The sequence below is a fragment of the Microtus pennsylvanicus genome, chromosome 3, assembly GCF_037038515.1.
Source record: "Microtus pennsylvanicus isolate mMicPen1 chromosome 3, mMicPen1.hap1, whole genome shotgun sequence".
NCBI classification, from domain to species: Eukaryota; Metazoa; Chordata; class Mammalia; order Rodentia; family Cricetidae; genus Microtus; species Microtus pennsylvanicus.
The window spans coordinates 34,699,495-34,719,991 of record NC_134581.1 but is presented as its reverse complement, the minus strand read 5'-3'; the positions used below and the strand labels follow the sequence as shown (position 1 = coordinate 34,719,991).

General features: G+C 43.7%; 2 protein-coding genes across 8 annotated transcripts in view; one reads left to right on the top strand and one right to left on the bottom strand.

Moving 5' to 3' along the window:
* Mrap2 (melanocortin 2 receptor accessory protein 2) overlaps nt 1-11,423 on the top strand; it is a 39,629-nt gene extending 28,206 nt beyond the window's left edge. For 5 of the 6 annotated variants that reach the window (XM_075965051.1, XM_075965056.1, XM_075965052.1 and 2 more), the window contains 2 exons: nt 774-873; nt 7,700-9,319. In XM_075965051.1, the coding sequence (XP_075821166.1) occupies nt 774-873; nt 7,700-8,093 (494 nt within the window). In that variant the 3' untranslated portion in view covers nt 8,094-9,319. Of the gene's footprint in view, nt 1-773; nt 874-7,699 lie in introns of all 6 variants that reach the window. The other variant, XM_075965054.1, reaches the window with a different exon arrangement.
* A 2,847-nt stretch (nt 11,424-14,270) lies between these two features.
* Cep162 (centrosomal protein 162) overlaps nt 14,271-20,497 on the bottom strand; it is a 75,363-nt gene continuing 69,136 nt past the window's right edge. The window contains exons 26-27 of one of the 2 annotated variants that reach the window (XM_075965050.1): nt 17,076-17,210; nt 14,271-15,789 (exon numbers count right to left, since the gene is read on the bottom strand). In XM_075965050.1, coding sequence (XP_075821165.1) covers nt 15,583-15,789; nt 17,076-17,210 — 342 coding nt within the window. In that variant the 3' untranslated portion in view covers nt 14,271-15,582. The remainder of the gene's footprint in view (nt 15,790-17,075; nt 17,211-20,497) is intronic. The other variant, XM_075965049.1, reaches the window with a different exon arrangement.

Genomic DNA, 20,497 nt, shown 5'->3' with positions numbered 1-20,497 from the left:
GGCCCTCCCTACTATATCTAGGCTGAGCAAGGTATCCATCCAAAGAGAATAGGTTCCCCAAAAGCCAGTAGAAGCAGTAGGGAAAAATCCAGTGGCCCCGCAGTCTGCCCAGCCATGCAACTGTCACCCACATTCACAGGGACTAGTGTGGTCCTATGCTGTTTCCTTCCCTCTCTGGCTGGAGTTGGTGAGCTCCCATTAGCTCAGGCAGACTGTTTCAGTGGGTGAACCCATCATGGTCTTGACCTCTTTGCTCATATTCTCACTCCTCAACTGGACTTTGGGAGCTCAGCCCAGTGCTCCGCTGTGGGTCTTTGCTTCTGTTTCCATAAGTTGCCGGATAAAGGTTCTATGGTGAGAGGCTCTTTCAACCTGCCAGTGTAGGCCAGCCTCAGCGTCAGAGCTGGGATAAAGCCGCTTGTGCAGAAAAGGGTCAAGGCAGGGAAAGTAGAAGGGATTCACTCCTTTGTATTGGTCAGGAGGCTAGGTTATATGTCCTTTCCAGAAAGTGGCCAAGACCTGAATTGCATCAATATAAACATGAATGAGCTGGAGTAGAGTCAACTCATTTTAAATATCTCTGAAAGAAAACAATCTAATCCAAGGCAGCAACTTGGGCCAACCTATGACTTGTCTTCATGCCCCATTGTGATGGTTGACTGACTTGTTATATTCTGTGCACTTTGAAATCTCAAGGAAGCTCAGCATCCTGACATGTTTCTAAGCTGATTCAAATCCTGCCAAACACTAATTTCACCTTCCCTGTCTTGCAGATTCCATTGTGATCGGATTCTGGGTTGGTCTCGCCGTTTTTGTGATTTTCATGTTTTTTGTGCTGACTTTGCTGACGAAGACTGGCGCCCCACACCAAGAGTAAGTCTGGGCAGTTCTCGGCTTCACATAGGACTAGACGGGGTGTTGGGGGCAAAGGGAGGACCAGTGCTGGGCCGATCCAGGGATGGGGAGGTGAGCAGGGCATGGATTTACTACCTACCCAGATCTGGGTGCTATCTAGGAGAGATCACCCTTTCTCCCTGGCTTCTTGTCTCTTGCCGCCCTTATCAATTCAGGCTTCTTGATCTTTCCCTGCTGTCTTCATGCTGATCCCAGATCTGATGTTTATGTTGCATTTTTCTCCCTTTCCTAGAAAGGGTTTCTATGGAGGAAATTTGCTGCACCTGCTGATGTGTTTACAAGGTTGAGCCTGGTGGTCTTTCCTGCATGTTGTGATTCTTATATCTAGACTTCAACTGTAATGGAGATCCCAGAGAAAGGGAACTGTTCAGCCCATTCCTCGGTTTGCTTGAGACATTGGGAGCTAGAGAAATCTTCTAAATACAAACATTCCAAAGGGTGGGCAATGCTGTTATGTTAAAGTCTAAGCTGACATATGCTGGAGACCCCTTTGAATGTCACCAGAAATATTCTCCTTTTCCCTCTCTCCTCTTCTTCCTCCCTTTTCTTCATCCTCTTTACACACACACACACACACACACACACACACACACACCACACCTTTGCTTTTCATAGAATTGTTCTAGGAAATCCAAACATATGGTGACATTTGTATTAGGAAGAGAAGGGAAAGTTGAAACAAACAGACAAAACAAAACAAACAAACAACAAACACAAAATAGATCAGAGAGATGAATCAGTGGTTAAGAGCATTGAGTGCTCTTCCAGAAGACCCTGGTTTGATTCCCAGCACCCACATGGCAGCTCATCACCATCTTTAATTCCAGTTCCAGGGGATCTGATGCCCTCTTTTGACTTCATTTGGCACCAGGCATGAAGGTGGCAGACATACAAGCTGGCAGAACATTGCGCATATACCTAACTAGGCCATGATCTCTAGCTATTTGGACAGACACTACTCTAGGAGTTTCTGTACATGTACTTTTTTAAAAGATGAAGTTAAAACTTAAATCTGTATACTTTAAGTGAGGGCTAGACAGATTACCCTCTGGAAGGTGGGTGGGCTAGGCAGATTACCCTCTGGAAGGTGGGTGGGCTAGGCAGATTACCCTCTGGAAGGTGGGTGGGCTAGGCAGATTACCCTCTGGAAGGTGGGTGGGCTTCATTCACTCAGGTGAGCACCTTTCAAGAATAACACCGACACCCAAGACAAGAATTCTTCCTTGAGTCTACAGCCTTCGGGGCTTACAGAGTATGAATGAGTCAATTCTGGAGTGAAATTTCTCTACACATGCATGCAGTGGAGCGAAGGGTGAGAGGGGAGGGGAAGAAGGAGGAGGAAAGGAGAGAAAGAGAGGGGTAGGTTTGAATTCTGTTGTTCCTCTGGAGAACCCTGACTAGTCTACTTCCCTCAGGAGTCATCCCAAAGTGTGCTCAGTCATAGAACAGGAGTCACTGGGACCCTGTGAGCTTCTAACAAAATGAACGGGAATGTCCTTCACTCTCAGGAAACTGGATCAACCCAGAGCTACAGTTTAAATACTTGTTCACAAAGTCTGAAGCCACGTTATGATGTGGCACTGGTAGGGACTCATTGGGCTAATCTGGGTTATGGGATGTAAGAAGGAAGTCAGAGGCTGAGCCTTCAAGTGACTGGCAGAGGTGGCTTCCATTAGAGCAGTGGTTCTCAACCTGTGGGTTATGACCCCTTTCATAGAAGTTGCATATCAGAGGTTTATATTAGGATGCGTAACAGTAGTAAAATTACAGTTATGAAGTAGCAATGAAATCGTATAGTTGAGAAGACCCCTACAGCATGAGGAACTGTACCAACGGGACACAGCCTTAGGAAGGCTGACAGCCCGAGGAACTGTACCAACGGGGCACAGCATCAGGAAGGCTGAGGACCACTGCTCTAGAGCACTGAGGTCTCTAACCCTCAGGCTCCCCAGTTGGGACAGCATACACGGGGATTCTGACCTTTCTGTCCTTTAGCTAGGAGTAGGTACACATCCTTTCCTCCTGCCACTCAGAGATCAGAACCAGCTGTGCCCAAGTGCTAACTCGGGGCCAGGAATTGTGGTGGGCTTCCTGTCTAGAAGAGGAGAGCCAGGTGCCTATGGTTGTGAGGAAAGAAAGGTTTGGAGGGAGGGATCCAGATGGTCTCCTCTTTATTAAAACCTTTTAGGCCGCAGAAGCAGCTTTGATGGTGATAATTTTCCCAAGGAGTATTTTTTTTTTTTTTGCGTGTAGCAGGGAAGCTCTTACCTGGACGTTGTGGAGACAGTGAGAAGCCACTTTGTCCTGCTTGTCAGTGGGGAGCCCGAGTGGTTTCTTGAAGCATTATAGCCCATTAGCACACATCTGACAGAGAGAGGGGTGGGTTGGAAAGGTCTTAGATCCATTTTTATGTTAGATATTTTAGACTTCTTAAAAAAATTCCAAGCCTGGGACATCTATCATAAATGGCCTCCTTTTGTAGCCTTTGCTAGATGACCCATATCCTGGTAGAGGTAGCTCTTATTTAAGGGTGAATACAGGCTTGCTCGTGATCTTATAAAACGGGCAATGACATTTTGTCTCAGGTTGTAATTTAGCAGAACATGGCACTCAGTACAGGACGGGGTGTGTAACAAGAGCAGACAGCATGAAAATGTCAGCGCTGGGAGCCATTGGTGCTGACCGCAGCCTTGGAGCAGCTGGTAGGGAACAGACATGGTGAGTGGTTGCTAGGGAACCCTGGGATCTCAAGATGCCAGTGACCACTGTCAACAGGCAGAAAAGCCGTGTTGGGTCCAACCCCAGAAACCTTTGCTGAGTTGCCTTTGTTTTACCATCAATTAGGAGGTTTTACTACGTGTGTGCAACTGCTTGCCCAGGGCCGTGCTGAGAAGAATTCTAAGGGTAGACCTTCTCCTTTCTCTGCCCACACAGCCCGACATCTCCCTGCTAATCAGCAGAAGGTGTACACAGAAGGGCTTTCACAGGAGTGTGTGCCTGGCACCCCTGTCGGGCTGATTTACACCATGTATAAACTCTTGACACTGGCTGTGTCTCCCTGAGTGGTGGTGGCTATTTTCTCATTCTTAGGAGGATGTTTCTCACCTTGCAAGAGCCCCGTGGAAGTGGCTGCTGGAAATGGCAGGTGCCCCCATTCTGCTCAGCTCGCCTCCTTCCCTGAGTAGATGATGAGGGTAATTGGTTTGTGGTGACTCAGCCCAGCAACAAGCATTTCATTTGCAGGGAATCGGGGAAATTCTTAGGGGCTGACTCAGGGCATAACCTGTGTCGTCCTCTGCAGTTAGGGGTGGGTTTGACTTTCTTTGGGTTTCTATCACAACAAGACACATCTGGGGATGGCTGTATGTCTCATAGCAGTTAGGGTTTGGGACAAGCCTATAGATGCAGTCTTGATTCAGTGTTTTCTATAGCAGCTGTCGAGGCCATGGCTTGCAAAGCCCTTTGAATGACACAGTATTTACCAGTGTGCACATCTGTGTATAGGAAGAAAAGACCAGAAGCAAATGCATCCTATGGAAGGCAGAAAAGCATAACCTGTGGGAAACCAGAAGAAAGACAGCAGGATAGGGGTGGGCGGACACATGGCTTCCTGTTGAGTCTTGCCATGGAGGCAATGACCATATCAGGCCAGAGGCCTGCTGGACATCACAAATGCATGCTTGAAGAGGGGCAATCAGGTCCATTGTGGCTCTACTGTGGAGTGAGGGGACATGGAAATGGACGAAGGTGGGGGGCAGGGTTAAGAATATCAGGCAGAGGGTGTGGGAGTTGAGGTGAGTAGAACTGGGGGAGGCACGTCAAGTAAGGACCGACACTGCGTGGGTTAGAGAATTAGCCGGGCCCTTCTGGGAGGTGTTGTCTATTCTGGTGCAGATAACGCCATGGGCCTGGAGACTATAGGAGAAAAAGCCAAGGTTCAGGACAGTGAGGTCTAGCCAGGGAAGCAGGATGTTGGAGATGATTAGTGAAATCCAAATTAAAAATAAAGAATACACATTCTCCAAACAATGAGAAAACGGGTTCAGGTTTCTAGCAAAATAAAAGAGTATTTATTTCTCAGCCCTTAGGATGGTGTAGGAAGATGTCTAGCCAGATTCTGGCTTCAGAACAGCAGTGAAGATTGGGTGTGAACTGTCACAACTGACTTGGGATTCCAGGGCATAGTATTTCCTGGCAAGATTCTTTGAGCACTCTCTTATCATGACGGTACCAGATATTAGCCCACTCTTTCAAAGTTAGTTCTTAAATCTTGAGGTTTCTGATTTCAGATACCATTTTAGCCAAGGTGGAATTTAAGATGTTTGGACCTTGTAATTTTCTATTTTCACGGGCATAACCAGAACTGTGGAAGAGTTGTCTGCTCTTAAACTCCTTTTAAACTGCTATTATAGATGTTGTAAGCTTTAGTTTCCCCCAGGACCTCCCAAGTTTGAGAGGTTGAAGTTGCAGCTAGGCCTCCTCGGTCATGAGAGGAGTGGTACCCAGGCCACCATAGGCACACATTCTATGAAGCCAGCAATAATGTGTGTATTTCATTCTTGACTACTGAAGGCAGGGTATAGCTGCAAGCTCCCCACTGCCTACCAGAGAGCATCTTTAGCTAGTCACTGCATCACTTACCTGAGAGTATCCACAGGTATGACTCAACAAGGAGCAAGCTGCTTTAAGATGACTACCCTTTAGCATGTCTGTGTGAACTGAGGCCTGTGGGCTGTATGTTGCCAAGGATATTGAGATTATATATATGGCTCACAAGATCATAAACTTAAAACATAGTTTTTGTAACTTGAGGTTTTTAATTAAGAATTTGTGTGTGTGTATCTGTATGCCCTATGTGTGTAGGTGCCCACAGAGGCCAGGAGGGGGTGTCAGACCCTGGGATCTGGAGCAATAAGTAGTCCTAAGCACTCAGGTTCTCTGGAAGAACAGTCAGCGCTTATCTTGGCTACTGTACCCTCTCTCTAACCAGTAACCCAAGGTCCTTGAATGTGAACTATGTAAACAGCAATGCTGTGTTATAACACTGAACATACTTGAGGGACATTTGCACTAATAGCTGGAAGACAGCCTGCTCCCATGGTATCTCAGCCTGTGAAACCACCCAGGCCAGGCAGTTGTGGAAATACCAGATGGTCTTTGCTTGCCTAGCACCCTGGGGAGGAAGCCCCATGGCATAATCTTGAGCAGCTCTTGGAGATGCAGGGAGCAAAGACAAGATGGTTTCCTGTAGCCAGATACAGAGAGAGGAGAGACCCGCATGGGGCTGATTGATGGACTTTCCATATCGCTGTCTCTGGAATCTACACTCAGTACCAATTATCTCTCCATTCAGGTTCATCTGCTTCCAGTTTTAGGCCTTAGCCGAGCATGCCTTTGACTTTTTTCCAGCCTGTAGGATCTGTAGAAGAGGTATCTTGCCAAGCCAAGATTTGCTTTAATTTCAGATATCTTCATAACCAATGTGTTCATTCATTCACTCATCCAACAAAAATATGCTACACAATTAGTATCTATATACCTACACAATTAGTATCTATATACCTACACAATTAGTATCTATATACCTACACAATTAGTATCTATATACCTACACAATTAGTATCTATATACCTACACCATTAGTATCTATATACCTACACCATTAGTATCTATATGCCTACCTCTGTTCTTGGAAGTGGGGATGTGGTAGGCACGAAGCACACAGTGCCACCCTGGAGCGCTTATGACATAAAGGAGGTAACAGAGAAGTGAAGAAATGGGCATAACACAGAGGAAGATGAATGAGAAGCACCCGGTGTCCCTGCAGGGCAGCTACCCCAGGTCATAAGAACCGGAAAAGGTTTCTTGCAGAGATGGCTCCTAGATGCCTAAGAAGGCTTAGAGGAAGGATACAACTTGGCAGACACTAACAGGGCTCCAACCAGGAAGTGCTGTAGGCCTGTGACGTCTGCTAGAGGCCCATGCTGTATGCTGTAGGCCTGTGAATTTGAACATCACTCCAGCAATGATCGTTGGGAGTACTATGACAATGCTGATCACTGAGCATCTCCAGAGGTCCTGAAGGTTTGCAAGACTGGACTTTGTTTCTTCAGATTGCCTTTGATGCAAGGATGGGAGATAACGTAGTTGCTTAAGTGACATCCATGTAAATTTCAGACACTGATTCTGGATCCCCAGAGCCCACATGAAAACCAGTGTGTGGTGTGTGTCTGTATTCCCAGGACTGGGAAGGTGGAGGCAGGTTCTTACTGGCCACAGGTTCAGTGAGAGACCCTGCCTCATAAAAGAAAAAAACAAACAAACAAAAAACCCCAAACCCAACAAAACAAAACAAAACAAAAAACCAAAAACAAACAAAAAAGAACAAGAAGCAGAAGGTGTAGAAACAATTGAAGACAGGATATGGACTTTTGGTCTCTATGGGTGCGCACACACAAATGCATATATACACATAAACACCACATATACATAAGCACAAAATCAAGATTAGGAATTGATTCCAACTCAGGAGCTCTAAGAATCCCTGGAGTGCTTACAGGATGCTAGGGGGTAGGTTCCTGTACCCTATCTGCCCTCAGGAAAATCCAGCAGCTGTCCTCTGGAGGCTTTTGCCTTGGAGTCCTGTGCTTAGGAGCAATGTATCTCGTTGTTGGTGGTCCGCATGCCCTTAAGGGACACCCAGGAGGTGCTTCATGGGAATCTCCTCCATGAGCCAGCAAGCCAGTGAGCTGAGGATGGTGCCCTTCCCTTCTTGTCTTTACAGCAATGCAGAGTCGTCAGAGAAGAGGTTCAGAATGAACAGCTTCGTGTCAGACTTTGGGAAGCCACCGGAGTCAGATAAGGTGTTCTCTCGTCAGGGCAACGAGGAGTCCAGGTCTCTCTTCCACTGTTATATCAACGAAGTGGAACACTTGGACCGGGTGAAAGTCTGCCACCAGACAACAGCCATCGACAGTGATGTCCATCTCCAGGAAGCCATCCGAAGCAGTGCGGAGGCTGAGGAGCAGCTGAGAAGGTTTATGAAGTTTGACATCCCCAACTTCGTAAACACGGACCAGAACTCCTCCTTTGGGGAAGATGACCTTCTGATTTCGGAACCACCTGTTCTTCTAGAAAATAAGCCAGTTTCTCAGACCTCACGGAAAGACCTGGGCTGAGAAATGGCGCTTTCCTGAGGATGTGTTCTGTCTCTGTATAGCAAGAACCCTCCACCCACTGCACACCCTGCCCTCCCGCCCGTGTGTGTGTGTGTGTGTGTGTGTGTGTGTGTGTGTAGAGGGGAGAGAGAATGATGTTTAAAGTTTAAGGCTTAGGCTAGGGTTGGGACTTAGTGATAGCCATCTAGAGTCTGGAGATGGAAGACACCATTTTGTTTTGTGGGGATGGTGACTTTATTTTTTTCTTCTCGGATTAAAAACACACAGTATTATTAAGTGATTAATTATAATTATTATTGAGCCAAAAACACCCCACACAGTATTAAAGTTTCCTTATTGAAACGATTGGCCACATATGCAGTCGAGCTCCCCTAGGTGAGGTTAGGTCACTGCATTCTCATCTAGCCCTTTGCCACCGTTCTTTGCCTGTGACAAGCTGCTTTACCTCTCTGGACTGCCGTGGCTTTAAAGGTCAGGTGGCATGTCTGCAGTAGTTGAACCATCCCAGCTCTAGTATTTTGTGACTTTCAGACTTAGCATCCAACACGAGCTCGTGTATATATAAGCAGTAGAAAATAGAACACGGCATCCTGGCTCTGATGGCAGGCTCGCCAGGTCTTGGTACCCTCCCTCCACCCGGTCCTTCACTAAGTCATATTTTAGTTGGGGAACCTTTACCAGGATGCCAGGAGAATCACACACACAGTGACAGACAGTGTTTCTGCCGAGTTACGCTGAGGCAGTTTACCTGAGGAACTCCATCTGTCTGTGCTTTAAACCTGGGACAGCTCTGGCCCCATGAATGACAGCCTAAAGTATTTCACAAGCATTTCAGCTCTCAAAAAATGGTAGGGCAGATTGTTATTTGACTGATGCGAGTCTCTTCTGGCTGTCCCTGTGGTTACGCCGTGGGATTGTTTTGCTTCAGAACAAGATACTGTATGCCATGTGGTCTGTCTGCTTGGCAGGTGTGTAGGTGTTGACTGCCTGGCATGGAATTGAGATGGCCAGTGGGTTGTGTGTACATTAACAGCTGTTCAGGGTGGGGGAGCAACATGATGTTCATTCCACAAAGGAATCCACCCTACTTTGCTGGTGTCGAAAACAACTCAATTCTGCACAGTGAGTTGTATGCATGGCCAGCTGCTAATCTTTGGGTGGCATCGTCTTTACATCCACCATCTGTCTCGCTTCAGTTGCAAAATAAATGCATTTATTGCACAGGAAAACATTCTCTGGTTCGATTTTTACACAGGCAGGTTTTCATTTCTCTAAAAAGCTATCCCATGTCTGCAATGTCTCTTGATTTCTGAGAGTGTGTGGTGGCAATGTCATCTCAGGGATCCTAGACTCAGTCATACGGGAGCGGGGTTGGGGATGACTCCACCCAAGTAAATTCCTTTCCCAAAATGACTTTGAAGGGAAGTTTGATTCTTTAAGAGACTAACAAAGAGTAGCAGAACAAAGCATGAACTATTTAATATAACTAAAACACTTTATTGAATCCTTACAGATACATGGTACCTTCATGTATATCTTTATACAACACAAGAAGATTGATCTTATTAACTTGCACGAGTAGTGACAATTTATTCCATTAAATATAAATCATGGGCTTCTTCATAATAGTGGTCAAAAGGTATTTGAGATCATGTGAATTTGATTAGCCAGAAGAGAACTCGGAGTACTAATGAGTAGGAGGAATGTTCCCGATTGCATATTAATTTTAAGTACTGAATGTTAAGGACCATGAAAATCTTAAGACTTTACAACCCCTGAAAAGTTAGCAGGTTAGGCTCTCTCAGCCTTCTGGATGCTTCCTGAAGATACAAGGTTTCTGAGCAAGACCAAGAACTTCATTCCAGCCCAGCAGGCTGCAGGTAAATCATGTAGATGTTGGCTTCCTGAGTTAATTTTCCATGGCTGTTGTAGTAAATGAGGGCAGACAGTGGCTTATGTATTTTCTTACCATCATAGCATACAAGTCTAAAATCAGCCCCAGACAGTTAAAAACAAAGGATTAACAGTGCCGTGTTTCATCTAGATAAGTTGTGGTTTGGACTTGGAATGTCCTCCAAGGTCTCCTGGGTTGAGTACTTGGTCCACAGCACAGCAATGGCCAGGGTGGGATTCTGGGAGGTGATTGGGTCATGGGGGCTATTAGCTCATTAATAGATAGTGGGTTCCTAGTTTAATTAACTACTGGAGGTGTCAGAAACTTAGGAGGTAGAGAACCTCGTTGTTAGTATACTTTGGGAAGCTGCTGGCCCTTGTTCCCTGACCACCATATGCTCTTGCTGTCTTGATGTGTCCAGAAGGATAAAACCAAAAGACCATGGATTGAGGCCTCTGAAACCATGAGCCAAAATACACTCTCCTTAATTTCTTTTAGGTATTTTGCACAGGAAGAGAAAGAGACTAACATAAAAGGCTTGGGGGAGAATCCACCATCTTGCCTTTATCAGTTTTATAAGTGGCTCAATCTTTGGCTCATGATCTCATGTTACTGTGACGTCTTTCACCATGTCTCTGACTGCCCTGCCTTCCCCTGACAAGGACTCGGGTTTACTTCCATTGGATACTGAGGACAACCTACTCCAAGTCTCTCTTTTGTCATGGAAAGTAACATAGGATCAGTTTCTAGAGGATGGATTCCATGAGGATGTGGATGTGTTGACAGCCAGTAGCCTTTCCTGTCTTCTTTGCCCAGTCATCTTCCTTGTAAAACACCTCAAAATGCTACTTTCAACCCATATCAGCTTGAAGCTACATATTGTTATTATTTTAACCATTTCAGCCAGTGGCAGTCCTGGGTAGAAAGTCATCCCCATCTATAGACCTGTTGAACTAGAAAATATTTTTGGTCCCCTGGTGTGAAAAGTCTAAGATGGAGGTTATAAAATTCCTGTTCATGGGTCATAGGTCCCGTTAAATTTCAAAACTCAAGGGAGACATCCCGCTAGGTTTCAATGTAGGGTGTGACTACATCCTCTCTCCTAAGAACAGACCTAGCCTGATGCTGAGCTTCCCGGATCAGATGAGATGGGGCACAATCACGGTGGTACAGCAACAGACTGTTATGGAATGGTCCTTTGTCCTTCAACGGGAGAATGTGGCATTAACTGAGTATTTACCAGCTTGCTTCTTGGTGATTAATTTTACCTTACTCTCTCTTTTCCACTTTAGTGTATTCAGTCAACTTCCTACATAATGTAAGGGGCACTTAAAACATATTTGGAATTATTTAATTCATTGTTCAACTTCTCCAGCTTTTCTTCTGTCTTCGTTGCTGCTGCTTCACTTTCAGGAATAACGGGATAATTATTTGCCAATGTTCCTAACTCTAAATGGCTTGTGATGACAATGTGCGGCTGTATCTCAGGGACCTCTCCTCTCATCCCTGTACTCTTGGAGGAATCAGATCCTGAACAGTATCAGCAGCATCTGGCCTCTGAGCTGCTGCATTCCCAGCCCTGTTCAGGCTCTCCTGTGGGAGGCACATGTGCCCCTGCTGCTGTCTGGAATTTGGGTCCTACCTTTCTCAGTGATGTGTGTCAGCCGCCCTTTGTGTGGCTTCAACTACGTCTGAGCAGAACCAACTGCATGAGGGAATCGGCCTTCCCACCATACTCAGTGTGCCAGGTGACTCTCACTGCGGGGACGATTTCTCCCGTGAGCTATGTGAAGCTGAGGTCACTTGCGAAGGCTTCTCACTTGGTTTCTTTCCTTTCACTCTCACTACTTCTGGTGATATTATGGAAATCCTAATTATTTGCAGTACCCATTAATCCCTAGAAAAGCATCATGATTTTAAAGGCTGCTTTATAAATAGAAAAGTGCTCCCAGAATTTTGGATAATGATTTGGGAAACCCAGAGCATTCTGATTTTAAGACCAGAATGGCATGCCTATAATCCCAGCACTTAGGAGGCTGAGACGAGGAATATCAGGCATTCAAAGCCATCCTGAATCACATAGCAAGTGCTGTTAAAAAAAATTCAGAAAACTTAGTAAACTTTATACATCACTATAGTGGCTTAGCCATTGCTTTGGAACAGCTTATTTCTGTGGCACTTTGCTAGCGGGGGTTTCTCCTAGGAGTCACGACACTATTAGGGATTAGGAGGCTTTGAAAGTCATCCAACATAACCCAATCAAGTGTCAGAGCCAGAGTCCTGTCTCATGTCCTGGTAATACCAATTTTGCAAGGGATGGGCCAAGTATTATATTTGGATCTTCTTATAATTTATAATACCAAAGGACAGAGAGAGATCACAATGTCACTTTTTAAACTTTAAGATACCATACAGAGGGAAGGTGGAGGCAACAAGGGCTTTACCGAGGCCCATTGGAAGGCCCTTCCCTCCTGGCAAAGCATCGCTATTCTCATACCTTCAAACATACATTTCTTTCTTTCTAACCCTGCTAACATTGCTTTTGGTTAGAAGAAAGGGATCTGAATTGTTTCTCAAACCCTGAATGGAGACACGACTTTCGGAACTGCTAGAGAGATTATCAGAATACTGTTGAACAGGAAGTTTTCTGGTAAAGGGCAAAGATGTCATTATCCTTTCCTTTGGAATTAATTCAAATGTGCCTGTCAGTAATCAAGATGGAAATGTCCTGCAAGAAGCTGTCTGTTACAAAAACTTAAGTAAATAGTAGAAAGTCCACCTAAACATGTAGACTGGCCCAGGACCCTTGCAGTGTTTTAATCTTTACGTGACAATTACATGGTAACATCCTCTCCCTAAACTTCTGCAATTTGCTATCAGTCATTTTCGATCCTGTTTCAGGCAAGCTGTTAGGAGCCTTTTATAACTTCTTGAAATGCAAAGTTTAGTTTTGAGACAGGATCTCATCTAGTCCAGTGCTGGAATTTGAACCCAGGTCTTTGTGCATACCAGATAAGTACTCTGTTGACAGAGCTACATCACCAATCACATTCCCAATCTGATGAGCTCTTTATTCAGAATCTGCTTTGTGGGTATGTATCTGTATGTTTGGTCTGATCTGACTTTAATGTTCCTTCATATGAATTTTTACATTCCTTAAATTCTACTTGAATAAGAAACCCCACAACTCCTTCTGGTTACAGGTTCATATCTCACCTTTGGGAGCTTGTTGGGACTCGAGTCTACTTATAGGTGTAGAAATAACCAGGGTTGGTGGCTCTTTGCCTCAAAGTAAACCAGCTTTAGATGCCTTGCTTAGCACCTGACTTAGGTCATTAATATTTCAGTCAATGAAGGGCTGATGCCCTCTGGTGGTGAAAAGTTGCTATTGCCCACTTGTGAATAGAGTTCACCAGGTTGGGGATGTGCAGCTCAGTCAACAGAGTGCTTGACTAGCATGCCCAAAGGGTTCAAATCCCAGCACTGTCTCAAAACTAAAACACCACTACCAGCACCATCAGAAACGAAACCATTGGGAGCCCACTTGGGTGATGTTTACACCCTGCAGTCCTAGCCTTGAAGAGGCTGAGGTAGGAGGATTTCAAGTTTGAGTTAAACCTGGGCCACAAAGCAAGACTGTCTCAAAACAAAGGGGCGTGCGTATGGCGCTCTGGATTGGATGCTCTGTACTGTCATAAAGGGAAAAAAAATCTCACTGGAAATTCAGCCGCTCCACATCCCCAGCCCGGTCAGTCTTCACACCATGTCACTCCACTGCAGGCTCACATTCTTCTCCAAGGAACTCCTCCATCCTGGCGTCTTCACTTCTCTCTCAGGCTCCTAAGCTATCGTAGCCTCTAAACACATCTGGACCAATAAGGCCAGATGAAGCTCAAAAAGATAATTAGACTTTTAAGGACCACACAGTAGTAAGTAGGGCCCTCTGAACCCCATTACTTCACTAAGAGTCACTGTGTAAGCTATGGCACCTTGTCTTGTGTATTCTCTAGACCACTGCAGCAGCCCCCCTTACAAGGCAAGGATGTTGAAACTGGATGCAGCCAGCAGCATTGCTACAGCTCCTGGATATGCTAATCCCCATTTCTCAAGTTTGTGCAGGCCATCCATATACAAACAGAAATAATGCCTTTGAACTTGGCTTACTAGTCAACATTGACCTTTTCTGCAATATCCTTGTTTTAGAACCAGCTTTGTACTTTGAGTGGCTCAGGCTCATATCTAGAATCAGCTAAAAAAAAAAAAAAAAAAACAAACAACTGGGGTGGGGTGGGAAGCTATGTATTCATAGGCATGTATACTGATAAACACAAGACACATAAATAATAAATTATTTGTATAGTAACTTTGAAATATTGTACAAGAAAAAAATTGAAAATGTTTTACTCTCCTCAGAAACAAAACACATTACAAAATGTTGGCATTAAGACAGTAATTACACTTCTTGCATTTAGCAGGTGCTATATATACCTCACAACCTTTGCTCACGTGGTCACTCACTTGTCCCTTATGGAACATTCTACTTAGCAAGTATTACCTCAGAACTGCAGTTACTGGCATATGCAGTTGGAATGTAGTCCAAGTCAAAATGTGCTATTAATGTAAATTATATTCGAAAGATTTAGCTCACAGTTTTATATCTTAAAGTGACTAAAAATTAAATTTACTATGCAGCTCTTATGCTGCCTGGGGCTACTAAGAGCAACCAGATGTCCTGGATGACCAGGGAGGACCCAGTACAGACACCAGGTCTGTCTCCGTGGACAGCACTCTCCACAAGGGCTGTACGACAGACTGAGAGAGACATGGAAAGGCTGTGACTTTGATTCACCATATGTTATATATCTCTGATTTGCTTTTAAAGATGGGATTATAAAATAAGCTAGCTATTGTTATCAGATTTTCACCCTAATGGACACAATAGCTCTTTTTCAACAGAAAAAGTAAAACTTCTTATATTGTTTATAACTTTAGAGCTGCCAAAAATTAGGACTGTCATTTACAGACCTGACAGTAATGGATACATCAAACTGTGCCAGTAGCTGTCACTTTAAATCAGGTCCACAAAGCCCAAGAAAACCTGCTGTTTCCCTGGACAGAAGTTGCAACTGTCATCTAAATTACCGAGGATGTGCTACCTCAGCTGACAGTTGATGAGACTGTCCCCAGCACTCGGCCCACATTCCTTTCCAGGGACATTTCCCAGAACATGAGAAAGAGCAGATGTTCTGTCGTGCGGAAGACGAACAGTACACACGTATGGATAAAATGGGGCTGAGGGTGGGCACTGCTTTCCTTCCCCGGTAGCCTGGGAGCGAGCCCTTCTGCAGTCAACCTCGCTAGTCATGGTCTTCTGACATTAGGGAACCTGCTCTGAGTCATCTCCGATGTGACTAGCTAATGGTTTTCAGTAAACTACACCATGGCCAATGTTCTTTTCCTTGCTGGTTCCAGGCGGTTTATTCTGACGTAACTCTGGTGCTGTTCACACACATCTGTACTAGATCCTTATTTTTCCAAAGCTGTCCCGACAGTGGCACATCTTCATCGGTGAGGTCACACAGATCCAAGTTCCGACTAAAACCCTGCTGTGTTTACTTCATCTGCAAGGGCAGCCGGCACAACCACCCCCTGTCGGTGCAGCTCCCGCAGCACATCTAAGATGGAGTCTAATTCTGTGCGGAACTTGTCCAGCTCCCGATTCTTCAGCTGTGCAAGTCTCTTCCATTTTTCAACTTCCTTGTTTTGCTCAGTTTCTACTACTTGGCGTGTTTGCTGTATTATCTGAAAACAAAAAATTTACATTATTACTCCAATTCATAGTGGAAATGAGAAACACTTAACAGTTTTAAAGAACAGGAGAATACTGAATAGGTATACCCAGGGCTTCTTGGGGGAAACTCAAACTCAGATCAACCATCAAGCTTATGTGTTGTTTTTTTTTTGGCTTCAAAGGTTTATGTAAATTTCTTACTACTTGTTATGGACTGAATGTCCACATGCTGTAACTCTAACCATTGGTGTGGCTGTATTTGGAGTGAGGAAATAAGGTTAAATGAGGTTGTACTGATGGGGCCCTGAGCTCATAGGAGCAGTGTCCTCCTAAGAAGAGACACATCAGAGAGCTATCTTGCCTCAAGTAAAAGTCATTCAAGAATGCAGCTTGTAAGCCAGGAAGACAGCCTCATTAGAAACCAACAAGCCATAATCCTGACTTGACAACATCTGATCTAGGAGACTTGTCATGATAGTCTGAGCTGACTAACCGCGTAAGGAAAGCTGGGCATTAGCACCAAGGCAGGCCTAGAACATCACATTCTCTGTCTTTCAGTGCAGGAAGCCTGTTCCTAGTGCTAGGGATGTAATACACCAATGACCATCTTTTAACATATATTTTATAAATACGTTAAATGATTTGAATATCAAGTACTATACCCAGGGTAATAAACATAAAACTTACTAGGTGCCTATCAGTGCTTAAGGACAAGATAAAAATTTTTCCTCTCAAAATATAAGGAAAATCAATATTAAAGTATTTGAGATTTTAAGTCTTATTTTTAATTCAAAACTATACTTTTAAGGAATTAAAAAGACAATGGGGAAGTTGCTAGAGAGATGACTCAGTGGTTAAGAACACTGTCTACTCTTCAAGAGGTCCCGAGTTCAATTCTTAGCACCCACATGGTGACTCACAGTTCCCATGGGATCCAATGTCTTTCCTGGAGTGCAGACATACATGCAGACGAAATATTCTTTTTTTTTTTTTTTTTTTTTGGTTTTTTCGAGACAGGGTTTCTCTGTGGTTTTGGAGCCTGTCCTGGAACTAGCTCTTGTAGACCAGGCTGGTCTCGAACTCACAGAGATCCGCCTGCCTCTGCCTCCCAAGTGCTGGGATTAAAGGCGTGCGCCACCATCGCCCGGCCCAGACGAAATATTCTTATACATAAAATACACAAATAAAAGATAATGGAAACACTGGAAGAGTGCTTGGTAGGGATGTAGAAGTCGCAGCAAGGAAAGGTGCTTAGAGTACAGTGCTGCAGGAATGCCCCCTGCCCTGCTGTGTTTACCTGCTGGAGTTCCTGCTCTCTCTGCTTATGCCTCATTTCCATCTGCTGGATTTTCCTTTCTAAGCCCATGAAATGTTTCATCTCTGGTGTATGGTTTTCTTTGGCTTCTTTCAATTCTTCCAAGAGTTTTGTAATCTAAAATTGAAGTTGAAATGGAAAAACCACAATCACAAGGAAACAATTATTTTCAAAGAGATAATCTTGAAAATCAAGAATATTTGTATAAGATTTCTCAAGTGGTACCTTAGATTCGTCTAGAAATTAACAGCTTCCATTCTTATGCCTAAGAAGTAAAGAATCACTCTAGCTGGGCTGACCTCACATTCTAATTGGTTCCAGATGTCCAGACCACCTTCCTCCCATGACTATTTCGGGGTTCAAGTGAGGTGGGTGCTTTCTTCGGCTTCAAGGTGTTAGTAACTGTTTTTAGAATTCGAAGTACAGCTCAGTCATGCAGCACTGAGTGTTCAGTGCACAGAAAGAACTCATTTTATTTGTAATTCTCCAGTGACCCCTATATGACTTAGAATTTTAGTAATTTGCTCCACAGATAAAGGCTGCTGGGCAGAGGAGAATGGAGCAGAGCCAGGGTGGGGAAGGTGGAGGGAAAGATGTCTTTGCTGGTTGACTGCTCTTTGGGACCCCAGGATGCAGAGAGATGAAAGGCACAGTCTCTGCCCTCATGGGTTAGTACCGCAGCATCTGTCTTCTCAGCACAGGGAAAGGGAGCTATTTTTATAGCACTGGCAGCAAAATGGAGGGGCTGGGAGACTTTCATCTTAGACTCAGTGAAGCATTTTCTATCTGCATAACTGCATTTTCTATCATATAGTGAGTCATTCTACCAGAGATCTGATTCTACCAATTGCTGTATCAAAGGCAATAATAATGAAGATGGATACATTACCACACTTAATCATGTTTTATATATAAAATACCCACTATCTAATAGTTACAATGCTACTCTCTCAATCTTACCTGAATTAGTAGGGGAAAGTAAATACAAAAGCATATTGAATAATCAGAGACAATCAAACTATTTTAAATGAGAAACATCCTGCTGGTATCACAGTCGCCACAGAAACATGCTGTCTTGAGCTGGGGTGGTTTGCAGAAAGCCCAGGGAGAGCCTAATTGCTGGGCATGAAGATGAAGATGGTATACACTATGCAATGATTACTAAAAATTATTTAGGAAAAAAAAATCCAGGCATGGTGACAGAACAAAAAGCTGATGGAGTCATAATCATGTACAGAATGGATGGTCAAATATTTTTATTTTTGTAAACTTATTTTTGGAAGTGAGTTCTGAGGAATGAGTCAGGGGTTTCATGCATACTACGGTATACTAGACCTCTGAAATACATCACCAGTTCAGATTTTGTCATTCTAAGTTATTGCTGTCTTGTGTAAACACCCACAGTGCATTCCTGGTCTTTTGAAGCCAGCAAGTAAGTGAGAATTCTAACATGGCCAAGGATCTGTAGGGTGGGGAGAACTCCTAAGAGGTGGGTGGCAGGATCCAAAGGCGGACGCCGCTGGCTTGAGTTTTAAAGAAGTCTTAGTGAACAAACTGCAGTGAGTTCGTGCTAAGAACTTTATAGATACCAGCATCTTATTATATTTACGTTTGTTTACTCTGTTATTCCACAGAATGTAAGGGTCACAGAGCAGGACTTGCTGACTACTTTGTCCTCAGTATTTCTAGAACCTAGGTTTTTCTACTACTTATGAGTCCAATGCTAGCATTTCTTTCTGTATGCTGGTCAGTAACAATGGTAAAGTTATTTCATTTTCTTGACATAAATTTCACCTTTATAATGGGAAAACCAGTACCCACTCCTTGGATATGTTTAGAATCAGATACACTAATCCATGTCCTTAGCATTCAGACCAAACATTCCATACTTGATTCTACTATTGTCAGTCTTGTTAAACAGCTAATGGAGCTATACACCAACAGAAAAGTCTATCTCAATAAACATTTTAGGTAAGACTTTTCAATGTTTAAAAATCATATGCATCCACACACAAATAACTGCACCTATACAGTGTTTGCACCCCTGTGTGAACAGGAAAAGACATAGCAGAATACATTTGGGGTAGTGGGACTACAGCTGATTTTACAGCTTCTTGTTTCTAACATCTAACACTAGTATATAATAATATGCTGACCACTAAATCCATGCTCAGAAGGTATTTAATAGTATCAATAGAAGACTCAGTTATCTTAATAGTTAATAGTTATTTTAATAAAGAGGGATTTCATACAGATTGTATCAGCAGAGGTGGAGTTACAAATGCTTGTAAGCCATCATGTGGGTGCTGGGATTTGAACTCAGGTCGGGAAGAGCAGCCAATGCTCTTAACTCCAGTCCCTCAGTCCCTGTATGCTGATTTTTGAGTTCTGAAATTTTTCTGAATTCTTTTAAATCACTTAACTGCCTTTTTAAAAATGGAGAATTTAGAGTTTTCAACATATAATGCCCCAAAATTTGCAAATATAAATCATTTACCTTCTTCTTTTTCAATGTGGATGCCTTCTGTTTCTTTTGCCAGGATCATAGTACTAAACAAGAGTAGTGGCTTTTTTTTTTTGCTTTGTTGTTCTAGACCTTAAGGGTAATCCTTTTGTTCTGTGGGGTGTTTGATCACGTTTACTGTTTTGAATCAAGTCTAACCATTTTTGCATCTCTGGTAGAAGTTTCAGCTGATCACTGAATGAGCACTGTGGTGCGCTCCTGAATTCAGTTTGTCAGCATTTTGTTGAGAATCTGCATTCAGTGCAGATACAGGTCTACAGTTTCATAGTTTGTTATTTGTTTGGTATCAGGGTAATGGTGGCCTCTAACAAGTTTAGCAGAGTTCTTTTCATTTCGGTTTCTTGGATTATTCTAAAAAGAACTGGAATAATTTTCTTTATAAAGCTTTTGTAGAGATCTGGGTCACTGAGTTCTGATTTTAGACAGTAGACTAAATTACTGCTCCAGTTGTATTACCATTTGTTCTACTTATATGTCATGCTTCTTGATTCAATTTTGCTAAGTGTGTATGTGGGATTTTATCCATTTCTTTTGGGCTTACCAGTTTCCCATATAATTATGCATAACCATCTCTTATGATCCTTTATTACTGAGTCAGATCAGTAAAAATGTCTACCTTTTGGTCTGTGGCTATTATTTTTCTTGATTAGTCTAATTAAAGGTTTGTCAATTTTGTGTCTTGCCAAGCAAGCACTTCTGAATCTTTTGTCTTGGTTTTGCTTCTCTTACAAGCTCAGTGCTCTGGCTGTGCCGCAGACTCTGATCTTCCGGCTTGGGTTTGCTTGCTGTCTTCTGATGTGAATATCTGCTGTTAAAAAAGCTCTGCTCAGTGCTGCTGCGGCTGCAGACTTTCATGTTGTCCTTTCGCTTTCCTGTTCAA